The sequence below is a fragment of the Poecile atricapillus genome, chromosome Z (genome assembly GCF_030490865.1).
Source record: "Poecile atricapillus isolate bPoeAtr1 chromosome Z, bPoeAtr1.hap1, whole genome shotgun sequence".
Classification (NCBI taxonomy): domain Eukaryota; kingdom Metazoa; phylum Chordata; class Aves; order Passeriformes; family Paridae; genus Poecile; species Poecile atricapillus.
In genome coordinates, this window is record NC_081289.1 from 16,451,382 (window position 1) to 16,475,532 (window position 24,151).

The 24,151-nt window shown below is 50.2% G+C and overlaps 1 protein-coding gene across 1 annotated transcript; it reads left to right on the forward strand.

The window, feature by feature from the left end:
• Positions 1–5,937: 5,937 nt before the first annotated feature.
• Positions 5,938–10,017, forward strand: LOC131573647 (class E basic helix-loop-helix protein 41-like). The gene is made up of 5 exons (XM_058827799.1): positions 5,938–6,175; positions 6,432–6,495; positions 6,778–6,885; positions 7,109–7,220; positions 7,338–10,017. The coding sequence occupies exons 1-5, from the start codon at positions 6,114–6,116 to the stop codon at positions 8,348–8,350; spliced, it is 1,359 nt and encodes a 452-aa protein (XP_058683782.1). The 5' UTR covers positions 5,938–6,113; the 3' UTR covers positions 8,351–10,017.
• The last annotated feature ends 14,134 nt before the right edge of the window (positions 10,018–24,151 follow it).

Genomic DNA, 24,151 nt, shown 5'->3' on the forward strand with positions numbered 1-24,151 from the left:
GCATCTCCCTCTCTGCATTCATCCCTCTGAAGAAACAACTGTTTATGACACTGTTGCACAGCACCCCAGAGGTTCTGCCTGGATTAGGCATCCCTGCCACTCCACTTATGACCAGAGGTGTAGTTAATTGTACAGCTGGAAAATTGCCATTTTCCTAAAGAGTTGGGCAAAATGCATTTGGGAATCCCACAGCATGAGCTAGTGCAGGGCTTCATGGCCTGCACCCCTGTACAAATCAGTACACTGATTACACTGTTCCTCCTGTGCAAATACCAGCAGAGCTCATCAGTAAATTTAACCACTGGCAAGAACTGCGCAGGTGGAAATGGCTAAATCTCATTCTGCTGGCCACTGAAACGCTCTCCCTCTGTCACTATGCCCAAGCAAGGTTTTGCAATGTTAGCACATCTACAAACAAGACATCTCCTTCTGTAACAGGAGCAGAGTCCTGTGGACCTGCAGCTCCGGGGAGCGGGCCAGCTCAGGCAGTCTCGCTTTTGCTTTTTTTTCAGTGGAAATTCCCCATCACCAGTTTGTGCAGCAGGCTGAAGTTACCTGCTCTTGGAACAACTCCCTTTTCTTTGGGACCAGCTACAGACTGTCAGCCTTGAACTTATCACAGGCCATGTTGTCCATGCACCTACCACTTGTCCAAAGGTCTCAGCGTGTACCCATAAATAGCTTAAGCACAACAGACCTCTTGGAAGGTTGAGGCCATCCAAGGCCTCCTGCTGGCATGGTGTGCCCTACCTTCCCACCAGCCTCTCCAGTGCAGCTGGGGCTTTACATAAGCCCCCAACCATCACTAAAATGCCAGGTCAAGCTTTGTGAGAAAGCAATTTTCCCATCTTTTTTTTTCTTTGTCTTTTCTGCCTGTTGATATACAGCTTTCAGATCTCTTGTGACTGGCCAAACTGAACCCATCATCCAAGGGGCCTTCATGACCAGACAGAGCTCCTTTCCAGGGACTTCAGAGGGGAAACTTAGGGGGAATGTTGTTTTGCTTGTTCCTGGTTGATTTGGTGTTCCTGGAAGGCATCCAGCAGACAGATGGAGATCCTTTCTGTATCACATACCCAAGATCTGACCAACCTGCTGGGAAGAGTCAATGAAGGTCACAGGATTCCAGGCAGGCTTCAGACTCTCCCATCAGTCAGGGCCAGCAGTGACCTCAGAGTGGAGACACGTTTATTTTTTACTGTCCCTGAAGGCAAGACAAGTTCTCAGCTACCTGCAAACAATTAGCTTCACTGGAAACACACCTTTAAAGGGAATTTACAAATTGATAGGGTAAAGCACAGTTTGTGGTATTTATCAGGACATCACCATGCCTCACTTACTGCTCCAGTGCCTTTCTGACTTTCCCGGGTTTGGAAGTGTCTACATTTTCCTGCCACCACTATCTACTACAAGCTGATTAGCTCGGTCACTGTTAACCCATGGGCTGGCTTGGGAGACTGGCCCATCTCTGCTATCACCTATTTCACATGGCCTAAAATGGGCCAAAGTGACCAGTGTCACCCTGGTAAGGTTTTTGCACCAGTCCTTCACAAAAATGTGGTCCTGACTCTGTCCCCCAGCTGGATCTCCTCCCATTTCCTCATTTTGCAACTCTGCAAAGGGCTCGCTGCACATTGTGTCTTGTCTTGGCCCACCACCTTCCCACACTCATGTTATTTATTTCTGCTTCTGAGCTCAGCTCTGTTTTTGCATGGCCCCTGTCTCTCTTGCTTTACATATGTTGGGGGTGTGTGGTACTCTCTGATGTGGAAGTTGTCCCTGTTTGAGCCACAGAGCTGCACTGACAGGACTGACCACCTTCTCACCACTGTCTGCTTCCTGGCCTGATGCTCTGTTGCAGCCCATGATTTAAAGACCTGGCACATTCTTCAGCCTCTTAGAGCATATTTGCCTTCCCATTAAACACAGAGATATCATTCCTGCCTCAGGAAGTCTCTGCCCGGCAGGCCACCAGGACCTGGGAGACATGAGGAGGGAGCTTTCATTATATCCATGCTCTGTCTGCTCCTCCTGAAGCATCCCCTCCTGGACTCCAGCTCATTTTCTCTGATCCAGCTCAGGTTTTTATGTGCTTGCATTTCTCTTTTCCCCCGATCTCAATCTGATCATTCCCTTACTGAAAAATATATTAATAGCTCAATGTCCAATTTCCCCTGGTTGAATACCTTGTTATTCAACCAAAATAATCCAGATCCTTCAGCTGAATTATCTTTGTGGCACACAGCTGACCAGCTCTCTCTGATTTGATGGTTGATTCTAGCCACACAGCCAGAATGGACAATTTAATCTCTTTTCCTGAAGGCAAGTCCTCACTGACATAAGAGCTGATCCCATCAAATTGGCTCCTAGGCCTCCCATTTCAGAGCCATTCCCTCATGCTGTGGTTATGGATGGAGCTGAACAAATCTCCCAGAAGTATTTTCCTCAAACACCATGGCTTTTGCACTGATTCAGATGGGACAAATAATCTGATTCCTTCCTCCTGGAGACTGGAAATCCTGGTGGATGTTGGTGGTAGGCTGTGTGCTGGCCAGCTCTTGTCTGCAGCAGGAGGCTGTTTTTTCCTGCAGTAACCTGCAAGCCTTTTATTTATTTTTCTCACCAATTTTCTTAATTTCTTAACTCTTTGCTGTGGTTCATCTTGGCTTCTAAATTGGCCAAAGCTTTTGTTGTGCCACTTGTTTTCTGGAAGACATTCTTTTGCATGATACACACACTGATGATCACCTCTTTGATCCATCCTGCCTCTTTAAACTGGGAATCTTCCAGAAAAATTTTGCACTCTCTCTGGACACTGAAGTCTTTTATCCTTGTCTGCAGGTGACCTTTTATAAAACTCTTAGAAGTTTCCAGATGTTGCTTGAACTCCTTTTGCAAAGTCTCCAGCTGTCTCGGCTCATGTTTTGAGTCTTTGGCAATTTTGAATTTCCGTTCCCACTTGGTTGCATAGGAATCTCAGAATTAGGACTTCTCCTAGAAGCTGAGTCTCACCCTGGACATTCTTTCCATGATTTGAAGAGCTGTAGGCTGTTCCAGAGAGGATGAAGCTGGCAAAGAAATGCCCCAGAAATGCTCCAGGTGCTCCACAAGGAGGTTGCTCCAGAAATGTTCACCCTCCCCTGCTCCCCACCGTCTGTTACTTACAGAAACCGTGCAAAGCCCTGCTTTCCTGCCCATGGGAACAATCACCTGCAGGGAACTGTTTTCTTTCAGAGTTCAAGCTCCCTTTGAGTCAGCACTCCCCCAAAAGGTCTTCATGCGCTTTATTTCAGGGTTAAGCTCCTTCTTTTACTTGGGCTGTTTTCTTGATGCTTTTTCAAGGACCAGTCCAGTGAGGAGGAGAGGAATATCATGCTGAAGCTGCTTATTTCTCTCCACTGACTAACACGAGGGCCCACAGGTCTACCTTGGATGCCCTAGTGTGGATGACTGACTCGGGGCAACTGATATGTCCTTGATGAGCAAGTTTCCCTTGCAGTCTGTGGTCCCCCTTCCCGAGGGAACTGCTTTGTAGTCCAGGCTTACCCGAGGTAATGTCCCAGGGGAGATTTAGGTTGGATTTTAGGAAAAAGTTCTTTCCCCAGAGGGTGGTTGAGCACTGGAACAGGCTCCCCAGGGAAGTGACCATGGCTTCAAGACTCACGACAACGCCCTCAGGCACTTGGTAGGATTGTCCTGTGCAGAGTCTGGAGCTGGACTCCAGGATCCCTGAGGGTCCCTTCCAACTCAGAATATTCTGTGACTCCATGAACATGTGTAACTATTTGCTTTTCTCACCAGCAGCAGATTCTCCCACCCACCTCTGTAGCAGTCCACAAGCCTCTCCTTCTGACTCCCCACCCCTGTAACCTATAGGCACGTGGCACACATGTATGTTATTTATTTTTGTCCCCGGTTTAGCTTCAGGGACAGTGTGGAAATGCCATCAAGTTAACAGGGAGAGAGCTGTACAAGCCCGCAGTGCCGCTTGCTGCCTGCCAAGCAGGAGCCTCAAACACCTCATCAGAGCCTTCGCTGCTCCTGAAACCTCATTCGCACTTTATAGACGGGCAGTGCGGTTCGGCAGCCACCCCTCCACCCCCCACCACCCCCCCGCAGACAAAAATCACGAGTTACCCTCCGGGCCAGATTACCTGTAAAGCACGGTCGTTAGACAGGAATGATGTGAGGTTCCCGTCTCTGTTTTGGCAGGTGGGGGAGTGTTTAGTGTTTATTGGGGTAATTCCCCCGCCTCCCCCAGCCGCCAGATTCTGTGGGAGCCCGGGTGTGGAGGTCACGCACCTCCAGGAGCCGGAGCCCGCGGAAGGAAGGGAGCGAAACAGAACCAAATGAAAAGCAAGCGGTCAGCGCTGGCGGTGGGGATAAACACATCGCTATGGATCGCCTCAGCTGACATTTCCCGCCTGCGGTTCTCGCCGGGAACGCCGGAGAGAAACCCGGCAGCCCGGCTCTGAGCGGGGGCGGTGGTGTCGGGAGTGCCCGCTCTCCCCGCCCCGCACGTGGGGCCGGGGCCGCTGCGCTCCCCGCACACGCTGCACACCCCGCACGTTGCAGGGCCACACATGCCGCGCCGGCGTGCGGGCACGGCGCACACGCGGGGACACGCGGGGACACACACGCACGCACAGACAGCGCAATTGCCCGGGGCACGGGAAAGAACAGCATCCCCTTCCCACGGGCACGCCGTCCTTCTGCTGGCAGGAGGGTCCTGGCGGGCTGCCCGGCGGGGGGCGGCGGGCGCGGGGCTGCCCGGGGCTACAGAGGCACGGTCCGCGCTAGCCCGAGCCGGGGGCGCCCGGTGCCGCTCGGTGCCGCCGCCTGCTAGCGGGAGGCGGCGGGGCAGGGCCGCCCGGTGCAGCCCGGCGGCAGTGATGTGGCAGCAGGTCGGGTCACGTTGCCGGCCCTGTGCTCGTACCAGTGTGAGACGGGATTAGGGAGGCGGCTGTCGGTGCCGCCGGCAGGGAGCGGGGGCTGCGCGGGCGCGCCCGGCGCGCTGGGACGCAGCCGGGGGGGCGGAGGGGGGATCCCGCCCCGCCCCGTCCCGGGGCTGCTGCGGCCGGTCACGCTGCGGCGGTGCAAATCCTCTGCCAATGTCACCCCCTGCGCCCCGCAGGGATGGGGGCTGCCCGAGGGCAGCGTCAACAGCAGATGCGTTTAGAGACAGACATATTTTTATGTATATGTGCCTCTCTATACGTGAAAAATATAGAAGAAGGGCTTCTGCCGCGGTCTGGCGTTGCAGGCAGATCCGGCTCCCGTCCAAAGGTCGGGAGGGAGAGCTGCCGGGAGCAGCGGCGGCCGGGCGGGAGCACCGGGGGACGAGAGCTGCGGCACGGCGGCGCCAGGCCAGGGTGCGCTCGGCGCAGCAACACGCGTGTGCGCCCGTTCGTGCCCACGCATCCTATAGAAATCTATAGAAAACGTATGGCCAACGTGACCCCCTAACCACCCCCTCAAAAGAGTGGCTCGATTATTACCCCCTTCCTCCCCTGGGCACGTTTTCCACCGGCGCGTCTCCTCTCCGAACACAAATAATAATAAAAAATATTAAAATACAATAATAAAAGTAAAATTATTTCATAATTATTAAAATTACAAAAATCATAAAACCCATAAAAACACAGCGAGAGTGGCAGTCATCGCGGCGGTAACGCTGACGATGACAGCGACAGCGGCAGCAGCAGCAGTAACACGGGGGAAAGCCGCTGTCTCGCAGGGCGGCCCCGGGCGGGCGGCGGGACCCCCCCGTCCCCTCCCCGGTCCCGCCCCCGGCCGCTCCGCACGTGAGCCGGGTGCGGGGCTGGCTGGCGGCGCGCGTGCCCCGCGGGCAGGCGCGGCGGCGGCGGCGGGAGCTGCGGGCGTGTGCGCGGGGAGCGCAGCGAAGGCGGGCGGGGGGAGCGGCAGCGGCGGCACTTGCAGGGTGGGGGGGGTGGGGGGACGGGGACGAACCGCCGCACACTTTTGGCCACTGCACGGGAGAGGGGGGACGGAGGCTGCATGTGCGCAGCGTCGCTCGCAGATCTCCCGAGACTGATCTCAGCATCCCGCAGGCTCAGTCAAAAGCAGCGACGAAACATCAGCCGCTGCCAGACATGGATGAAGGAATCTCCCGCTTGCCGGAGAGGCAGCTACTGGAGCATAGGGATTTTATAGGGTAAGGCGCCGGGGCAGCGTCTCCGTCTCGTATCTCTACGGCGTTTCGTCTTCTTGAGAAAGTGCTGCGAAGCGCTGGGAGCGGCGCCGGCTCCCGGCGGGGCGCGGGGCTCGCCGCCTCCCTCCGCTGGCGGACCCGGGCGAGCCCTTGCCCGGCCCTTCGGGCAGAGCGCTCGGCGCCCGTGTGCCCACTCGAGGAGGGGCTAGGCAAGCTGTCGCTGCACTTGCCGATGCTGGATCTTTGTGTTTTTCTCCAGGCTGGACTACCCTGCCCTGTATATGTGCAAACCCAAAAGAGGCGTGAAGAGGGACGAGAGCAAGGTAAGAATAAGTTTCTGGGGCTCTCTTCTCGCTTAACCGCTTAGTTTGGGGTCGCTGAATTTTGCAGCATAGCTTCCCTCCCATGAGCATCCCCGGGAGGCTGCGCATACAACTTGCCCCCCGAATCGCAAGTGGGTTTACGAGCGAGCTGGCACGGCGGGGAGAGCGGTGCCTTGACGATAATTTGCGCGGCATGTGGTCCGCATGACATTTGTTTTGGTTTTGATCGGCGTTCCGAGGGACTCTGCCTAACACTTGGCTTTTCCGGGTTTTGCTAATTAGGAAACGTACAAACTGCCACATAGACTGATAGAAAAGAAGAGGCGAGACAGGATTAACGAATGCATTGCCCAGCTGAAGGATTTACTGCCCGAACATCTGAAACTGACGGTAAGGTGCCCAGGAGCGTATATGGCCACGCGGATGCAGGCGCCGACAGCCTGGCCGCTGCACAGCCCCCGGGACGCTGGGCTGCCTGCCTGCTCCCGTCCCGCCGTCCTGGCCCTAATGCCTCGGGGACCGCTCTCTGACCAAAGTTAACGGAGGCGGCGTTTGGCTGTAGCCAAAATGTGCCGGGAGGTAGCCAAGCCGCCCCCTGCCCTTGCCTTTGCAGACACTGGGACACCTGGAGAAAGCTGTGGTGCTGGAACTGACTTTGAAGCACTTGAAAGCGCTAACAGCCTTAACAGAGCAGCAGCACCAGAAGATTATTGCTTTGCAGAACGGTAAGCGGGGCCCGGGGGGCACAGCCGCTGGGGCGCACCGGGGGGGGGAGGCGGGGAGCGGGGAACCCCATGCCGGAGCCGCGGGTAATCGCTGTCCCCTCTCGGTCTCTCCCGCAGGGGAGCGATCCATGAAGTCTCCAGTGCAGGCCGACCTGGACGCTTTCCACTCGGGCTTTCAGACGTGCGCGAAGGAAGTGCTGCAGTACCTCTCCCGCTTCGAGAGCTGGACCCCCCGCGAGCAGCGATGCGCGCAGCTCCTCGGCCACCTGCACTCCATCTCGTCGCAGTTCCTCCCCGGCCCTCAGCTCCTCTCCCCGCCGCCGGGCCCCCTCAGCAAGCGATCCTCCTCCTCTTCCTCCCCGCCCGCCCCCCCCTGCGCGCCGGGCCACAAGCCGGAGGGCCAGGCTAACTGCGTGCCCGTCATCCAGCGGACTCACGCCGCCGAGCTCAGCGCCGAGACCGACACGGACACGGATAGCGGCTACGGCGGGGAGGGCGAGGCGCGCCCCGAGCGCGGCCCCGCGGCGGCGGCCGGCGGAGCGCTGCCCGCCCTGGCCATCAAACAGGAGCCGTCGGGGGACGAGGTGCCCCCGGCGCCCAAGCGACTGAAGCTGGACCGCGGCGGGAGCCCCATGCCCGGCCCGCCGGGGCTGGCGGCGCGGGGCGCCGAGGCGGCGGCGGCGGCAGCAGCGGCGGCCGCGCTGGTCAGACCCGACGCCGCCCTGTTGGGCTCGCTGATGGCCCTGGGGGCGAGCGGCGGCGGGGCTCCCTTCGGACAGCCGGCGGCGGCCCCTTTCTGCCTGCCCTTCTACTTCATCTCCCCCTCGGCCGCCGCCGCCTACATGCAGCCTTTCCTGGATAAAAGCAGCCTGGAGAAGTATCTCTACCCTGCCGCCCCCATCCCGCTCCTCTACCCGGGCATCCCCGCCCAAGCGGCCGCCGCCGCGGCCGCCGCCGCCGCCTCCTTCCCCTGCCTTTCCTCCGTGCTCGGCCCCGCCGAGAAGGCGGCGGCGGCCGCCGCCGGGCTGCCCCCGACGCCCCACCTCCCGCACCCCTTCGCTGCCGCCGCCGAGCCCAGCGAGGAGCCCGAGCCCGCAGCTGCCGAAGAACCCGGCGCCGAGTGCCCGTGAGACGTCCCGGGGGCTCCCCGCCGCCGCTGCCCTCCCCTCGGACTGAGGGACCGTCGGGCCGGCACTTGCGCCCCCGGGATCCTACGGAGGGCAGGGGTCGCCGGGGCCGGCGATCGCCGGGAGCTGGCGGCCGCGGGGTGCCGGGCCTGGCCCGGGGGAGTCCCGCTGCCGGGGCGGCGGGTCCCGGAGCGGCCCCCGCAGAGGACCGTCGAGGATAAAATTTGCTACTCAGTATTTTTTTAATGTTTGGCTTTATAAATGCATAAATAAGAAAGAAAAAAAAAAAAAAAGAAGAAGAGAAAGGAAGAAAACATAGTAAGGATACTTTTTTTTCCCCCCCTCTATATAGAGTAATTAATTGTGGCACCTTATTTGGAATGGGTTTATACAGTGTGTCTCTAAGTCCCACTTGGGAACCTGCACTTGTTGTCCGGGAGACCTGGATGGGTTCAGGGTGAGGGCGGGGAACGAGGCGAGGGAGGAAGGGCAGAGCCCAGCACCTGTGCTAGCACTTTATGGAGAACCGGAGCATGGAGGATGCACCCTGAGCCCAAACCTGCAGTGCCTTGAGCACCCGGGGATGCCGCTGGCTCCAGCAAGTTTTGGGTGTGCAAGGGAAGGAGGGTCAGACCCATTACATAACCTTGTGTTTATTTTATTTTATTTTTTTTTTTGCTAAGGTATACAGGTGTGGCAAGTGTATTTGTTCTCACCCCATCTTTATATAATTCAGTATGTTCCCGAGAGTTTTTCTTCCCCCCCAAACCTTGCTGTATAAAATGAATGTTACTGCACTGAACTACAAAAAGAAACCCCCTTCTCTCCCCCAAGAAAACACAGAGCAGCTTGTCAGTCTGAATTAATTTTTTCCTAAATTCCAAGTGACACAAACTGGAGGCCGTAGGTAAACACCTCGCTGTGCAATCAGAAATGATTAAACCAGTTGGGATAAGTTTCCCATATGGTTTCTTCCCTCATCCCATGCTCAAATACTGAGATTTCCCTTTCTGGAGACAAACCAGACGCCAGATAATCACACAGATAAAGCTTTTATAATAAGGCTTAAACCAAGACCTTGCCTAGATATTTTTAGTTTGTTGCCAAGGTAGCACTGTGAGAAATCTCACTTGAATGTTATGTAAGAGGTGAGACACCACAGCCTGGCGAGGAGCATGTGTGTGTCCGGGGTCCGTCAGTCCGTTTGGTGCATCTGCTGCTGCTGTTGCTACTGTTTGCCTGAAACGCTGTGTTTAAACAACGTTACAAAAAAAAAAAAAAGTCTTACTAGCCTACAGAGTGGCTGTATGTAAATAGTTGTTAATACATCCAATTAATGATGTCTGACATGCTATTTTTGTAGGGAGAAAAATATGTGTTAATGATATTTTGAGTTAAATATCTTTTGGGAGGACTTGCTGAAAAAGTTGCACTTTTGTTACAATGCTTATGCTTGATACAAGCTTATGCTGTCTTAAATTATTAAAAAAAATAAATCCTGTCTGCAAGAAACCAGCTGTTTTAGAACAGTTTAGTATGTGATATATTAGAAATCAATCTTTATATTCAGTATTTTCCAGCACTCCATGAATTCTATTATCTAAATATTTCCACACTATTTTGTGATTAAAAAAATTCTTACTAAGGAATAAAAACTTTAATACACAAAATGGGGCTGTCTACTAATTAAAAATGTAATGATAATTCATTATAATTGGTGCATTGAGCTTCAAACTGTATGATTGTGTGGCTGATGATGATTTAATTCACATTTTTAATCTGGGTTTGAATTTGCTGGGTTTCCTTTAACTCTCTCTGGCAAACTCTGGTTTGATATGTGCACATTTCAGAAAGTGAAGGGTGGAACACACAGTTTCTTCCTGACATCTACTTTTTTCCCTCTTCTTTTTGCAAAATACTAATCTTTAACAATTGGCAGCTCTGGCGCTGCATGGGACCTCTCTTTGCTCACAAGGAACAAACTTTATGATTTGCCTGACAATCTAATGACGTATCATAATCTCTGCAGGAATGAATGATGGGTGTCCCAGTTTGGAAATACTCTATGAAAACCGAATATTTTGTGGTGGGGGGAGAGGAAGAGGAGGAATAGAGTGGTGGAAGCAGACAGATCATTCCTAGCGTGGAAATGCAGCATCCTAAAGGTTTCTACATATTAAATAGGAGAGCTGCAGATGACATTTCCATGCAAAAATTCTTGCAGGGAAATAAAATTAAAGGAACCCCTCAAACAGTAGCCAGTGTTTACGTAAGAGAGAGATGAAGGGAACGTTCCGTGCTCCCTCTGCTGGTTTTCCAATACCGCTGACTACACTGGAAAGGAATGAAGTCGGAATGGAATAAAAAGCTCCTAAGAATCAGGTTAATTCCATCAATCCCTTAAAATACAGGACGAATTATAAATTGGATGAAAAATAAGCACTCTTTTTAAATTACTCGAGTAGGATTGTTAAGAAATAGGCGTCTTCACATGGAACCTGTAGTAAATTTAATTCCAATTAGAGATACAGGTGGGCTATCTACAAATACCAATAGACACATAGACAGGTTTTTTTTTTCCATAAATAATGGACCAAAGGCTGCTACAGTGCACCACTTTACCTGCAGAAGTAAATTACTAGGTAGGGAAATGGGAAAAAATCTGTGTCTGACTCCATCTGTCTTTGGATCTGTTTGTGCTCCCTGTGCTGTCACAGGAATAAAAGTGAGCTGGGCTCATCCCTTCCCCTCAGTAACGTTGACCTGCATACTTGAACAGTTTAACACTTGTTAGGCCAGTATTTAGGCTGGGATGAAGGTGCTCGTGTATTCCAACTCCAGCCAGAGTTTGAGCACAAAGCCCTTCCTGCCAGATCACCAAGACAAATGGTGGAGCCACAAGCACCTCATAAAAAGCTGTGTCCGTCCTGAAGAGCACAGTTTAAAATCTAAGCATGAGCAAGGCTTTCAGTCTCCTTCAAATTTCCTTCCTTTGGGAATATGAATCAGTTTAGGTTTCACTGGGCCATAAACCCAGATCCTTAGAAGGCTTTATCAATTTCAGCATTTACCATGTACAGTAACAAGGCTTGTTTTTATTAGGCCTTGAATCAAATCTGCCAAATGACTTCACGCCAAGTTGCAGCATCAGTGAAATCTATTACATTTTATGACATAAAACATAAAGGCAAATTATGTGTGTTCTGATAATCCCAATGCCTAACAAAAGCAAACATGGGGGAAAAAGGGTTTGTAATTGAGGCTGATAACCCACTGCTGCTGGAGGCTAAAGGTAAATGACAGGAGGGACTCTAGTGTCAGCCTTAATTATTAAATTCCGGGATTCCCCGGATCCCTTTGGAGCCTAAACCAATTTGTATGTCTTGAATTTCCTTGAGGTTAAAAACAATCACAGAAACACTGGACAAGAACTTCCCATCTTTAAATGGAAGTGCTGAATGTGCAAGACTGGGTGCTACATTTACTGTTTACACTTAAATCCATATTCTGTTGTCCCATAAACCACAAGATAAGTGATGCAAGCTTGATTTCTTAAGTAATAAATGTTGAAAACAGATTTTATAATCTGTTTATATATATAAACAGATTATAATATATATCTAATATATATTATTATATATATTATAAATAATATATATAATACTGGCATGACAGGCTCCACTGGAGTGTGTTAAATAAAGATGTTTGGGATTGTTAAGCCAATAGAAGGCAATATGTACCTCCAACTGAAGGACAAGGAATTTTTGTATTTGGGTTACAGTTACAGAACTTGACTATGAGCCCTGTTTGAGAAAGGCCTGACTTACCATTTAAGTCATGTGAATCCTTTCCTGGACCACAATGGGCCCCAGAGTAGGTCCTGAGTTTGTGTTTTGGACTTTCTTTGCTTAATTTTCACTTTAGCCAGGGCAGACTGAATGTCTGACAGCCAGCAAGCCTGGTGTGCAAGGTGTGTTTCAGCACCTCTAAATTCCTAGCCTGCCCTGAAACCTGGGTCTTGCAACGCATTTCCTTTTCCCTTCAAACCTCAGCTCCTGGAATCATGTGATCCCTCCCCTCTTTGAGAAGTTTCCTGCCTTCTAGTTGCAGAAATGAACATGAAACTACAGCCTCAGAGAAAGAAAGTAACAAAAATGCAGGATTTCTTCTCTGCAAAAAAAAGCCTTGGATTTTTTAAAGCCAGTTTCACTCAGGAAAGTCTGAATCTCTGTTGACCTGTCTCCGGTTCTCCTGCAGGCTCCGAGCTTGCTGGGAAGCAGCAGAGAGAAGCCGGTGGCTCACCTGCCGCCAGCAGCAGCTGCGTGAGCCCCGGACACGTGTGGGCTGGATGTGAGCAAGGGCGAGCTGCTCCGCTCTCTGCATCCTTCCCGTGGCCCCAGCATTTCAGCCTGCAGGGCTGTCAATCTGTCACAAGCAGTAAATTCACGGCAGCCTCGATGACGGCGCTGCCGCGGGCTGCAGGAGCTGCCCTGCCCGGGACAGGCTGTTCTGCCTCGCTGAACTCACGGGGCACCCAGTGGCAGCGCACCTGCTGCTGCCGCTGCTGCAAACATTCCCCTCCCTGCGTGGCCCTGCCGGCGCCCCAGAGGATGCCTGGGACAGGAGAGAAGAGATCCCCTTCTGTTTCAGCAAGCAGGGACTTTGATCCAAGGCAGCTCTACCGGGTCATAGGGACCAAGGAGAGTTGTTTCTCCTGCCTCCATAAAGCCCCGTGGATTGTTCATTTGGGTTTTTTCACTTTGCTTTTTGCTAATGTTTTTTAAGGATGCTACCAAGGCACTCTCACAGCGAAGCAATTTCTAGGGAATAACGTCCGGAAAAGAGCCATGCAAATATGGCACCTTTTTCCTCAGCAGAAAATTGTTTCCCCAAGTGTGTTTGGATTAATACCCGCAGCACAGAGCCAGATGAGCTGACAGACGCTGAAGTGGACTCTATTCTCACTGTACAAGGTTGCCAAGGCTCCAGCCCTGTGGGTGGCAGGCAGGCCCACAGCCTTCCTTACACATGATGTTGTTTGCAAAGGAGCCCATCTGGGTGGGAGCAGCAGCCCCTCTGCATGGGCCTGATAATAATAGACTTGGTTGGAATGCACTGCATTGGCTTCAGGTTTGGAGCCTGTGAGTAGCGACCCTGATCAGCATTTCTGTAGCATGGAGATCACAGCTTCCAGCAAAGCTCATAAGGCCGGGCCCTAGGTTCCAGATGCAAGACCTGGAATATGAGCATGTCCATCAAAAAGAGTCATAACCATCAAGGGCATGACTTTGTAGCAATAAGGCAGCCTGAAATGCAGGGAAAAAAGGCTTCTCTTCACAGAATCACAAATGGGTTGGGTTGGAAGGGACCACAGTGGTTCATCTGGTCCCACCTCCCTGCTCAAGAAGGACCATCCCAGAGCACAGGGCAAAGGATTGCATCCAGATGGTTCTGGAATCCCTCCAGTGAGGGAGACTCTACATCTTATCTCGGCAGCAAGATTTCCAGAAGTGTTTGCAGGACTACCAGTAGGAGAAACTGTGTCCTTTTAATATGGAAGTTGAACTTTTTTGTTCTGCACGTGACTGAGAGGCTGGAAAACAACTAAAGCTGAAAAATCTTTATATGCTTCACTTGAAACAAGAGGGCATCAGTCTTAAGCTGCACAGGGGGAGGTTTAGGTTGGACATGAGGGAAATTTTTTTCACTGAATGGGTGATCAGACATTGGAACTGGCTGCAAAGGGAGATGGAGTCACTGACCCTGCAGGATTTTAAGGAAAGACTGGATGTGGCACTCAGTGTCATGGTCTGCTTGACACACTGCTCTTCGGTCATAGGTTAGACTCGACGATCTCAGAGGGCTTTTCCAGCCTAAACGCTTCTGTGATGCTGTGAAAAAAGAAGGTCTGTCCCACTTGTGCAAGCTGGGTTTGTCCGGAGGGCAGGAGCGCTCGGGCAGTACCTGCGCATCCACCAGGCGCCTCAGTGCGGACGGCAGTCCCGGAAAGCACCGCAGGCAGCCACGGAGCCGTTTCTCGGTGACTTTGCCAGAGAGTCCCCAGCAGCCCCGCCGGCTCCCTGGCGATCCCGCCCTGCTCCGTACCGCTATCCTTCACCCCCCCCGCCCCGCCCGGCGCTTCCCGGCTCCCGCCCCGGTCCGAAGTGCGCGCCCGCCCCTCAGGCCGCCGCCGCCGTCACGCGCGCGCCCGCGTGACCGCCGCGCACGCTGCCTGGCACGTGCGCGCGGGGCCGCGCCCGCTGCGGGGAGGGCGGGGGCAGTGGGCGGGGGCAGTGGCAGAGGCAGTTGCCATTGGCTGGCGTGCGGCTCGCGCTCCGCCTCCTCTCCCGCGGCCCCACCTCCCCTCAGGAATGGCTGCTCCTGCGGCGGCGGGGACCGGGGCTCCTCGGACGGAAACACGGGGTCAGTTAGGCTGGAAGAGTCCTCTGTGGTCGTCGAGTCCAACCCGTGACTGAACACCACCGCATCAACCTGATCTCGGCACCCTGTGCCACGTCCAGCCTTTCCTAAATCACCTCCAGGGACGGCGATTTCACCGCCTCCCTGGGCAGCCCATTCCGATGTATGATCATCCTTTCTTCCTGAACAAAATCTTCCTACTTTGTACTGTTGCGGTCTCACCTTGATTATTGTGTGCAGTTTTGGTCACTGTAATGTAGGAAAGAGATTAACCTGCTAGAGAGTGTCCAGAGGAGAGACATGGAGATGGTAAAAGGCCTGCAGGTGAAGCCACACGAGGAGCAGTTGAGGGCACGTGGTCAGTTCATCTGGGGAAGAGCAGACTGAGGTCAGAGCTCACAGCAGTTCTGCAGCTTCCTCACGAGGGGAAGAGGAGGGACAGGCCCTGAACTCTGCTCTGTGTGACCAGGGACAGGACCTGAGGGAATGGTGGGAGCTGTGTCAGGGGAGGGTAAGGGTGGGTATCACGAAAAGGTTCTTCCTCCAGAGGAACAGGGTCTCCAGGAATGGTCACAGTCCCAAGCCTGACAGCTCCAGGAGCTTTTGGACAGCTCTTGGGCACATGATGTGTGGATCATGTGTGCATGGAATATACACAGGGGATTGTGTGTGCAGGGACGGGAGTTGGGCTCGATGATCCTTGTGGGTCCCTTCCAACTCAGCTCATTCTGTGATTCTGTAATGTCCAACCTAAACCTCTCCTGTCCTCTCAGAAAGGGCTGCAAGGCATTCAGAGTCCTGGCATTCAAGAGTTTTGCTCGATGCACATTGAGCAACCAGAATGCAACATTATGCACATATTATGCAAATTCTGTACAGAAAATATTAATAAAGACCAAGAGGTTTACAACCCCCGAAAGCACCAGCTGGAGGGTTAACAAATCAGGGAAAACCTTAGTAGAGGCTGCTTTTAATCTCAGATCCTTCTGAAATAACAATGTTGTTACTGTGATATGGAATCCTAGAATGGCCTGGGTTGGAAGGGACTTTAAACACCATCCAGTTCCACTCCCCTGCCATGGGCAGGGACACCTTCCACTCTCCCAGGTTGCTCAAAGCCTCATCCAACCTAGCCTTGGATACTTTCCAGAGATCCAGGGGCAGCCACAGCTTCTCTGGGCAACCTGTGCCAGGGCCTTACCACTCTCACAGGGAAGAATATCTTCCTAATATCCAATCTAAACCTGCTCTCTGTCAGTGTGAAGCCATTGCCCCTTGTCCTGTCACTCCAGGCTCTGTGAATAGTCTCCCTCCATCTTTCCTGTAGCAACTTGTAGGTCCCTTTATTTCCAAAAAGTTGGTGGTAGCAGCACTGATGCGGTGACACCTGTTGGACAGAACAAGAAGCAAGATCAAAAGGTAACACAGCCACCTGAGAAGAGAAACTGAGGCTCCAGCCCTGATATGCTGCATGTTTACGCATTTTATATTGTAAACTCACTGGAATAAAACCAGATCTTCATGGGAGCAGAAGCAGGAGCTGGCACTGTGCTTTCCTCTTCCCCAAGTGCAGGTTCTAATCAAACAGGCTAAAGCTATTTCTCCGTAACTGCTTAATCATCCTGTGCAAAGTAGGGCAAGGTCCTAGAGGATCCAAGAGGAACAGTGTGCACATCTCTGAGAGCAGCTTTTGGCACAGGGAGCAGGAGATGCAGAGGTGAACCTCGCAGGAGGAAGAATATTCAATCACAATCACCTACTGAGCGATAAACACCCTGGGTCCTGAACCATGACTCAAAGGCAGGGCTGCTCCTCTTCCAGCGCTTTGTGTGAGGAGTGGTGCCCTCTGTTGTTCCAGGGAGAAGGTGCTGGGAGTTAGGGAATCGAAACCACGAATGTGAGGTGGGGTTCTTTCCTCCAGTGTTGCAGACTTACAGATGCTCTGGTTTGGACACAGGGTCTGTCATGCAGAATGCACTGCCATTAGGACTTCATTTTCCAGAGTAAAGTCAGAAATGAAACGTGTAGAGGCAAATGGATCAACATGACTAGGAAAAAAAATGCTTAACAATTAGAAAAGTGTGTAGAATAAGCAAAAAAATTCCTTAATTAAAGCTGCTACAAAGGTAATTGAAGGGTATGGGAATGTGTGTGGACAAGGGCCAGAGTTAAGGCTTTCTGTGTTCCCTTCAGCATCTGTTCTCTAAGAGAGAAGGAGCTACCTTTGCTTATCAAGCTGTCATCATCCTGGGCACTTCTAGTCTGTCTGCAAAGGAAAATCTGTTTGTATGAACTTGGGCTGCACGAGTTCCTGCTCCTTGGCACAGCAGAGAAGTTGTGTTTGGAGTGCAGTTTGCTCTGCAGAGTGCAGAAACAAGAACAAAAAGATTGATCCATGTCTGCAAAACGTGAAGTAGCTTTGAAAAATGCCTAACTGGTCACAGGGCTAATGCTGGTGTTTTAAGTGATGAGGTAAGTACAGTTATTTAAAATGACCTTTGAGAGCAATTTGTGTGCCATGCCCCAGGAGCCAGCCATGGGAAGCACACTCTCATCAGTGTCCTGCCAGGCCTAGGAGGCATTTCCAGGACTCCAGCTGTTTGCTACGATTGCTGAACATGCAGAGTCTGCAATACCTGCTTTTAAAAGTACACAGTAATGTCATGGGCTTGCTTGAGTTTAGTAACCCCAGGGCAGTGCCTTCCAAGGAGTAGAGGGCAATTCAGCTGCCTGGCAGAGCAGTGGGAAGGTACGGCATATCCCTGACTTTTGTTTTTCACTGAGATCACCACTTGTACCTTCAGGAACAAAGCTGCCTGGGCTGGGGCAGCATGGTAGTAGTTTAGGGCTACCCTAGCACTTTCATGTTGGGTACAGTCACATCATAGAACAGAATCACAGAATGGCCTGGGTTGGAAAGGACCTTAAAGCCCATCCAGTTCCACCCTCTGCCATGGGCAGGGATGCCTTCCACTATCCCAGATTGCTCAGAGCTCCATCCAGCCCAGCCTTGGACACTTTCAGGGATTGGGCAGCCACAGCTTCTCTGAGCAACCTGTGCCAGGGCCTCACCCCCCTCAGAGGGAACAATTTCTTCTTCATATCCAATCTAAACCTGCTCTCTGTCAGTGTGAAGCCATTGCCCCTTGTCCTGTCACTCCAGGCCCTTGTCAAGAGTCTCTCTCCATCTTTCCTGTGGGTTCCCTTCAGGCACTGCAAGGCCACTGTGAGATCAAACCATCTTTACTTGTACAAGCCTGTGAAAAGGGATCTTCTCCTTTCCCCAGATGTTTCTGATGCACCCACACAGCAGTGCCTTCAGGATGCAAGCCTGACTCCTTGACTGAAGGCACCTCCACAGCACAGGAGAATTTTGTCAGCTTCTGGCTGACACCAGAAGCAATAACATAATAATATAATAACTAGGCAGAATTATCTGAAGAGGAAATCAGAACAGACTCAAATCATGCAAGAAGCTGAACTCCTGCATATGCTGAAACCAGTGTGCTAAAATCAACAGTAAATGAAGATACTGATTTTGCAAAGTTTTAAGTTTGAGACAGATTAATCAATTAGATCTCAAAGGTAAAATCTTCATTGGTCAAACCTGGTGCAACACTTGCTAAAGGAGAGAATAAGTCTCACCTCTTTTGAAGTGCTCTCATTGTTCAGTTTAGAAGGGATATAAATCCTCTGCTATCAGGAAGAGGTTTAACCTGAGTGAAGAGTTAGGGAAAGCTTCCTTTGCAAGTAGGTTATTTTGGTAATGCTACACCAAGGGTAGTGAGCTGCATGTGCCCAGTCAGCTCTATCTATAGAGCTCAAGGCAGAGTGTTAGGCTAGGTGACCCCCAGCCTGACTGAACCATTGCAGGACAACTTTTTGTTGGTCAGAACACACATTATAGCAAATGACCCATGTACAAAAGTCAGTACATGGAGATGAAGGGCTTGTCCTCCTCCTGGCAAAGCCTTGCACATTCCTGGGCTTTAGTTTCCCAAGCTGACAAAAGGGATAATGACATCTAATGACTTGACTACATGCACATATATGTATGTTCATATATAAAAATTGTATGACTGGGATCATTTTTATAGTCATAGTAACATAAGGAAGTAGGGTTTTTTTCCTTGGTAAAAATGTCTTCTGCCACTGAACAGAGAAGTTAAGGTACTCACACTGCCCACGCTCCTGCTTTTCCAATTGCTCACAATACCTGAATTATGTGCTTGTCCTGTGTGACTGCACCCTGGGGGCAGTCCATTCTTCCTACCAAAGGAGGGAGATGTTCCTAGAAGTAGTTGCCTCCTACTGTAAAGTTCCTCAAATAATGTACAAAGGTAGCAGCAAGAACTTTATTGAGCAGGACGTGAGATAAGGTACTGCAGGACTGATTATTTATTGCCCTGTCAGATGCCAGCAGCTACGCTAACTATTATTTCAAATGCGTTCAGATGGCAACATCTTTAAATGATCTTTGGCCTCAGAACTGAGCAGAAGGGACTCTCTGTGCTCAGACATGCTGAAGGGTGCTCATTCTGGGCAAGACTGTGGTATAAGTGCAGCTGAGGTATTTGTTAGTTAATTAAAATTATTTGGAGCATGTAGAAAACACTTTGGAGTTGGCAAATAGCAAAAAAAGGCACATTCCTACAATTCTAACTCTTGTGTGCTTTATCTCTTCAGCCACTAATACCAAAGGGCACTTGGGTATCAATGGAAAATTGTGAGATGGCAGCCTGGCATGGTACATTCATTACTGGTTACATGCACAGTGCTAGAACGTCCTAAGACTTGTGGAAACACTGGAACATTTAGGACCACCAAGCAAATCTCAGCCTGTTCAGTCAATTGTTTCTATCAATTAGGTACAACACACTCCCAAGCAGCACTTGCAAAAGGATTTAGGCTGCCTCTGGTAATAGCAGCACTTTGCAAAAAGAGCAAAAGTTGAAATGAAGTTTTATTCCTTTACTTGCTTTCCGTTTTTACCCCTTTAGAAAAAGAAATCTACTTAAACTAAACAAGAATTAACCTTCAGAAATGCCCAGCTCCCCTCAGCACACCTGCATCTTGCTCTTACTGCAAGGTAAAGCTAACTCTGAGTGACTTCTTGGTAGGATATAAAAATACATTTCATGCTGCAGTATCTGGATGGCACAGCCAAGTTCAGGACCACGTTGTGCTCAGTACTATTTGCCAAACAAATAGGAATCGAGATGCTGTTCCTCACGAGGCCTGCTGTATACATCGACAAAGTCAAAGGGGATGAGGCAGTATTATCTCAGGCTTACAGCTGGGGACTCTAGTCCACAGGGATTATAGTAGCTTGCCCAAGGTCACACACAGGAAATCTGTGCCAGAGCTGGGAAATGAAACAAGAGCTTCCAAGGCACAGGACAGTATCTGACATGGAATGTTTCAACCCACATCTGTACAGGTTTCAGACAGCTTCCAGGCCTGCTCAGAAACTGCAGGAATGACATCATTTGTGCATCAGTTACACTGACATTGTGCATAAGACACATCTCTTTGTAAGTATTACTGCGTCCTTTCTGAAAGAACACATTTAAAGTTGGAATGTTGGGTGTCTTACGCGATTCCCTATCACGTGCTGTGCATTCCTAGAAAACCTGCTTCCCCCATAGCAGTGCATGGCTGTTGCATGTTCTGCTGCCCTCTCGTGTGGGCCTGCTGGGAACTGCAGCGTTGGCACAGTCGAGGAGACCTGATTATCTGCTTCCTGCCTCTGGCGTAATCTTTCATCCCAGCCCTACAGCTAATGGACATTGTTGCCTTTTTAATTTGCACTGTCACTGTCTCCTCCACGCTCATTTTGTGTGTGACATAAGCGATGTGACAATGGAGAATCCCGGTCAGAGTCTTGGCAGCCACGCCTCAGGTCTGCCAGGTCAAGGAAACACTTAAGACAACTTTGTAGCAACAAAATGTTGTCAAAGGTCAGCTGGCACTCTGGGGTTTCCCTTCAGTGTGCCAGGAGGGCCAGTTCCACCTCATCGATCAAAGTTCACCTCAGGCTGATTGGGACTGCTAAAGCCAAATCATCTGTTCTGGGCACATAACATTTCGTCAACAGCAGTTTGATACACACAATAAAAGATGTGACAGGTAGTAATTTAGGAGAAGCTCCACAAGCAACCACGAAGAAATTCCAGTTATTTCCCACTTAAAGGCTGGCCTGAATTTCATTTTAGCAATAGCTCCTGATGGTACTTCTGTGATACCATGTGACTGGCTCCAAAGCTACATGATTCACTTTCCATCACACCAGCACTGGAAGGGACTTCAGGGCAAATACGAATCAGGTTAAAGGTGTTTTACTTAGTCTAAATCTTACTCCCTTCCATCCATCATCCTTCCCCCCCCCCCCCCCCTTTTTTTTTTTTCCTTCTTCTTTTTGTTGTTGTTTCTGTTTTAACCAGAAGCCCTCCTTGTAAAAATACCCAGGCAGGTAATTACTGGCACTAATTTGTGTTGCATTGGATAAGGTGGGGTTTTAAGCACACTTTCCACAAGCCCAGCTGAAGCTCTTCTGAATGTTTTTTCTTTGAACTTTCGTTCATTAAAAATAAACATAGAAAACCTTTCTTCCCTACAACTTGACCCAAGATTGAATATTAGATATTTTATGCTATGTTTTCCAACTAAGTCTTCTAATTACCAACTATCTTCCTCCTTCTGCAGAGGAGTAGAACAAGACAAAGCATGTAGCTGAAACAATAAGCAGTCTGGTGTAGTGGTATTTCACCTCTATCAGCTTCCAGATGTCTGAACAGAAGTGTGATGACACTGTGATGACACTCTCTCACTCTTCCAGAGATCCCTGCAGCCTTTTCACACCCATTCAGATCCAAAAAGCCTCTAGAAATCAAACTTCAGATTCCATGGGGGTGAAGCTCCAGGGCTGCCTGTGTGGCAGCAAGGAGGGAGGAACACACACAGCCACCAGAAGTGGCATAAGGACACTGTCAGTGCCCGAGTTGCTCAGACAAGCGGTGAGGTTGCTCAGGGAAGTTTATCAGCTCTGATTGCATCAGCTCCTTGTTGCACTAGCAAATGCCGAAGAGGCTCCTTTCCAGTCAGCCCTGGACAGCACACAGAGCTCACTGCAAAGGATGGGGGAAAAGAAGTACACAGCATACTGTGTACTGTATGCTGGAAAAAGGGAGCAAAATAGACCAATTGAGATTGTCTCCACCCAGTATTTCTGGAGAAAGTTAATGATGAAGCAATGTCTGACACAGAAAGTACTCATTAACATTAGCTACAATATCAAAGGTAGCAAATACATAATTTTCGAGCAAGGCAATTAATGGGGACCACTGTTCATTGTGCCCTACTTCAGACACCAGACATTTTAGTTGAAATAATCATTAAAAATTTGGGTTATAAAGGAATACTACCTAGCTGACACAGGCATGACAGGCAGAAGAATTCAGGCTTCTGAACAAAATGGATCATTGATCTCGACTGGTTTTGCAACTTATTAGTGGTCCAGTTACACTGAGCTAGTTAGTGCTGCAGCAGCCACATACAAATACACCACTTCATTCTTTAAAGGCAAAGCAAAAGATCAGAACCATCAGCTGTAGCCCTGTCTCTGCTGAGCACACTGGGAAACCTTACTTACCACAAAAGCCAGCCAGCTAACTGGCACAGGAGCAGGAAAGGGCATCTTTCGGAGCACAGGGCCTCCACAACTTCCACAGCCCTGACAACAACAGTGCCATGTGCTAGGGCTTCAGTGGAGTTCATGGCATTGTCCTATTGCCAGTCAACAGTGCCACTACTGTTAGCTCACTTCTCCTCACATCTAATGAGATTAGGCTCCTGTTAGCTTAGGAAAATCCATTTGTTGGGATATTAGGCTAAGGACTGCATTTGGATGGCTTAAATCACAGGTCTCCAGCTGTATCAAGTTCCCAGCCTTGATTAGCTCAAATGATCTCGAGCAAGCTTCACACTCTGTCTGGTCTCAGCACAGTACCTACACCTGAATCTGGCCTAAAAGGCCTTCTGCTTCTCCTTCAAAGATTAATTTCTTTCTGCTCCCTGAAGCATCAGGGCACCCTGCATTTGTTGTGGGAAGAAACTGTACATTCAGCTTCTCTCCCTGATCACCTCCAAGTGAACCTCTGCCTCTTTGCTTTAAGTTACACTTGCCCTGAGTCACTGACCAATTCTGTCATTTCAGGGTTACTGTTAATTTTAATAACAGTTCCTCAGCTGAAAACAAGCTCCTCTTCCCTCCTGCAGTGCCTGGGCTTGATCTGATTGAGATTACAGCACATTTACAGTAAAGGAACTCTTGTCTGCCATAGAGGCCCCACACCAACTAGCTGTGTGTCCCACACCTCAAAGAAATTGTCATTTAGGAGAGTGCCTGTGGCCTAATGCTGGACATAGGGCTATTTCTGGAATTGTTTCAGCTGGACAGAGCAACTTTGGCCTTAGCCCTGCCTTCAGGCCCAGTGTTCTGTGACAGAGTTGCAACAACTCCGTTGTGAGACATGCGCGACACGAACGGTGCAATCCCAGTGAACCATGAACTGTAAAGACCCAAAGTTTCAGAGGGGAATTTATTGTATGGGAGCATCTCCAATATTTTTTGTCAACCATTCATGAGAATAATAAAAAATAGAAGCTTTTTAAATGACAAAAAATATAGTTACATATAATACAGATTTTCATCTTGCATTGAAGCGGAGCAGTAATAAAACGCTCACTCATGTTTTCACAGTTTGTGTTGCTTCTCTAGGTTAAAGCATCAGCAACTCAAATGTTCCAATCAGAACCCCTAGTTAGCAGTTTCATGGGATGACGGTGAGGGTGAATGCTCTCAGCATTCTGACACACTTCCCAAGTACAGCAGGCACATTTTCAGAACTACTAAAATTCTCAGAGGTACCAGCTACACTTGAAGCATCCTTGCTGCAACTGAAAGGGTTTTGAATCAGAACATTTTTAGGTCCCAGTCAGAAACACATCTGTGGAACTCTCAAGAATGTCCTTAAATCCAATGTGGTTCAAAGGGCTCTGAGTTGATCCTTTGTGACCCCCCTGTTCTGCCCTCACAAGCTCCACACATGGGCACAAAGCTCTAACCGGTACTTGGTCACATGTGTAAAGTGCTTGCAAGAGATTTAACATTCTTCAGCACTCCACTTAGAGACCTAAAGGCATTCACTGCATGCCTACATTGGTATTGACTACACACACTTAGACCCAGCTCCCCAGTATTATTGCAGTAATTCCTTGCTGGTATAACAGCTCATAGACCAAGCTTCATTTATTTAGTTTTCTACAAACATAGGATAAAAAAACCCCACCTGAAGAGAGCTAGAACAGCTTTCAATCAGTCAC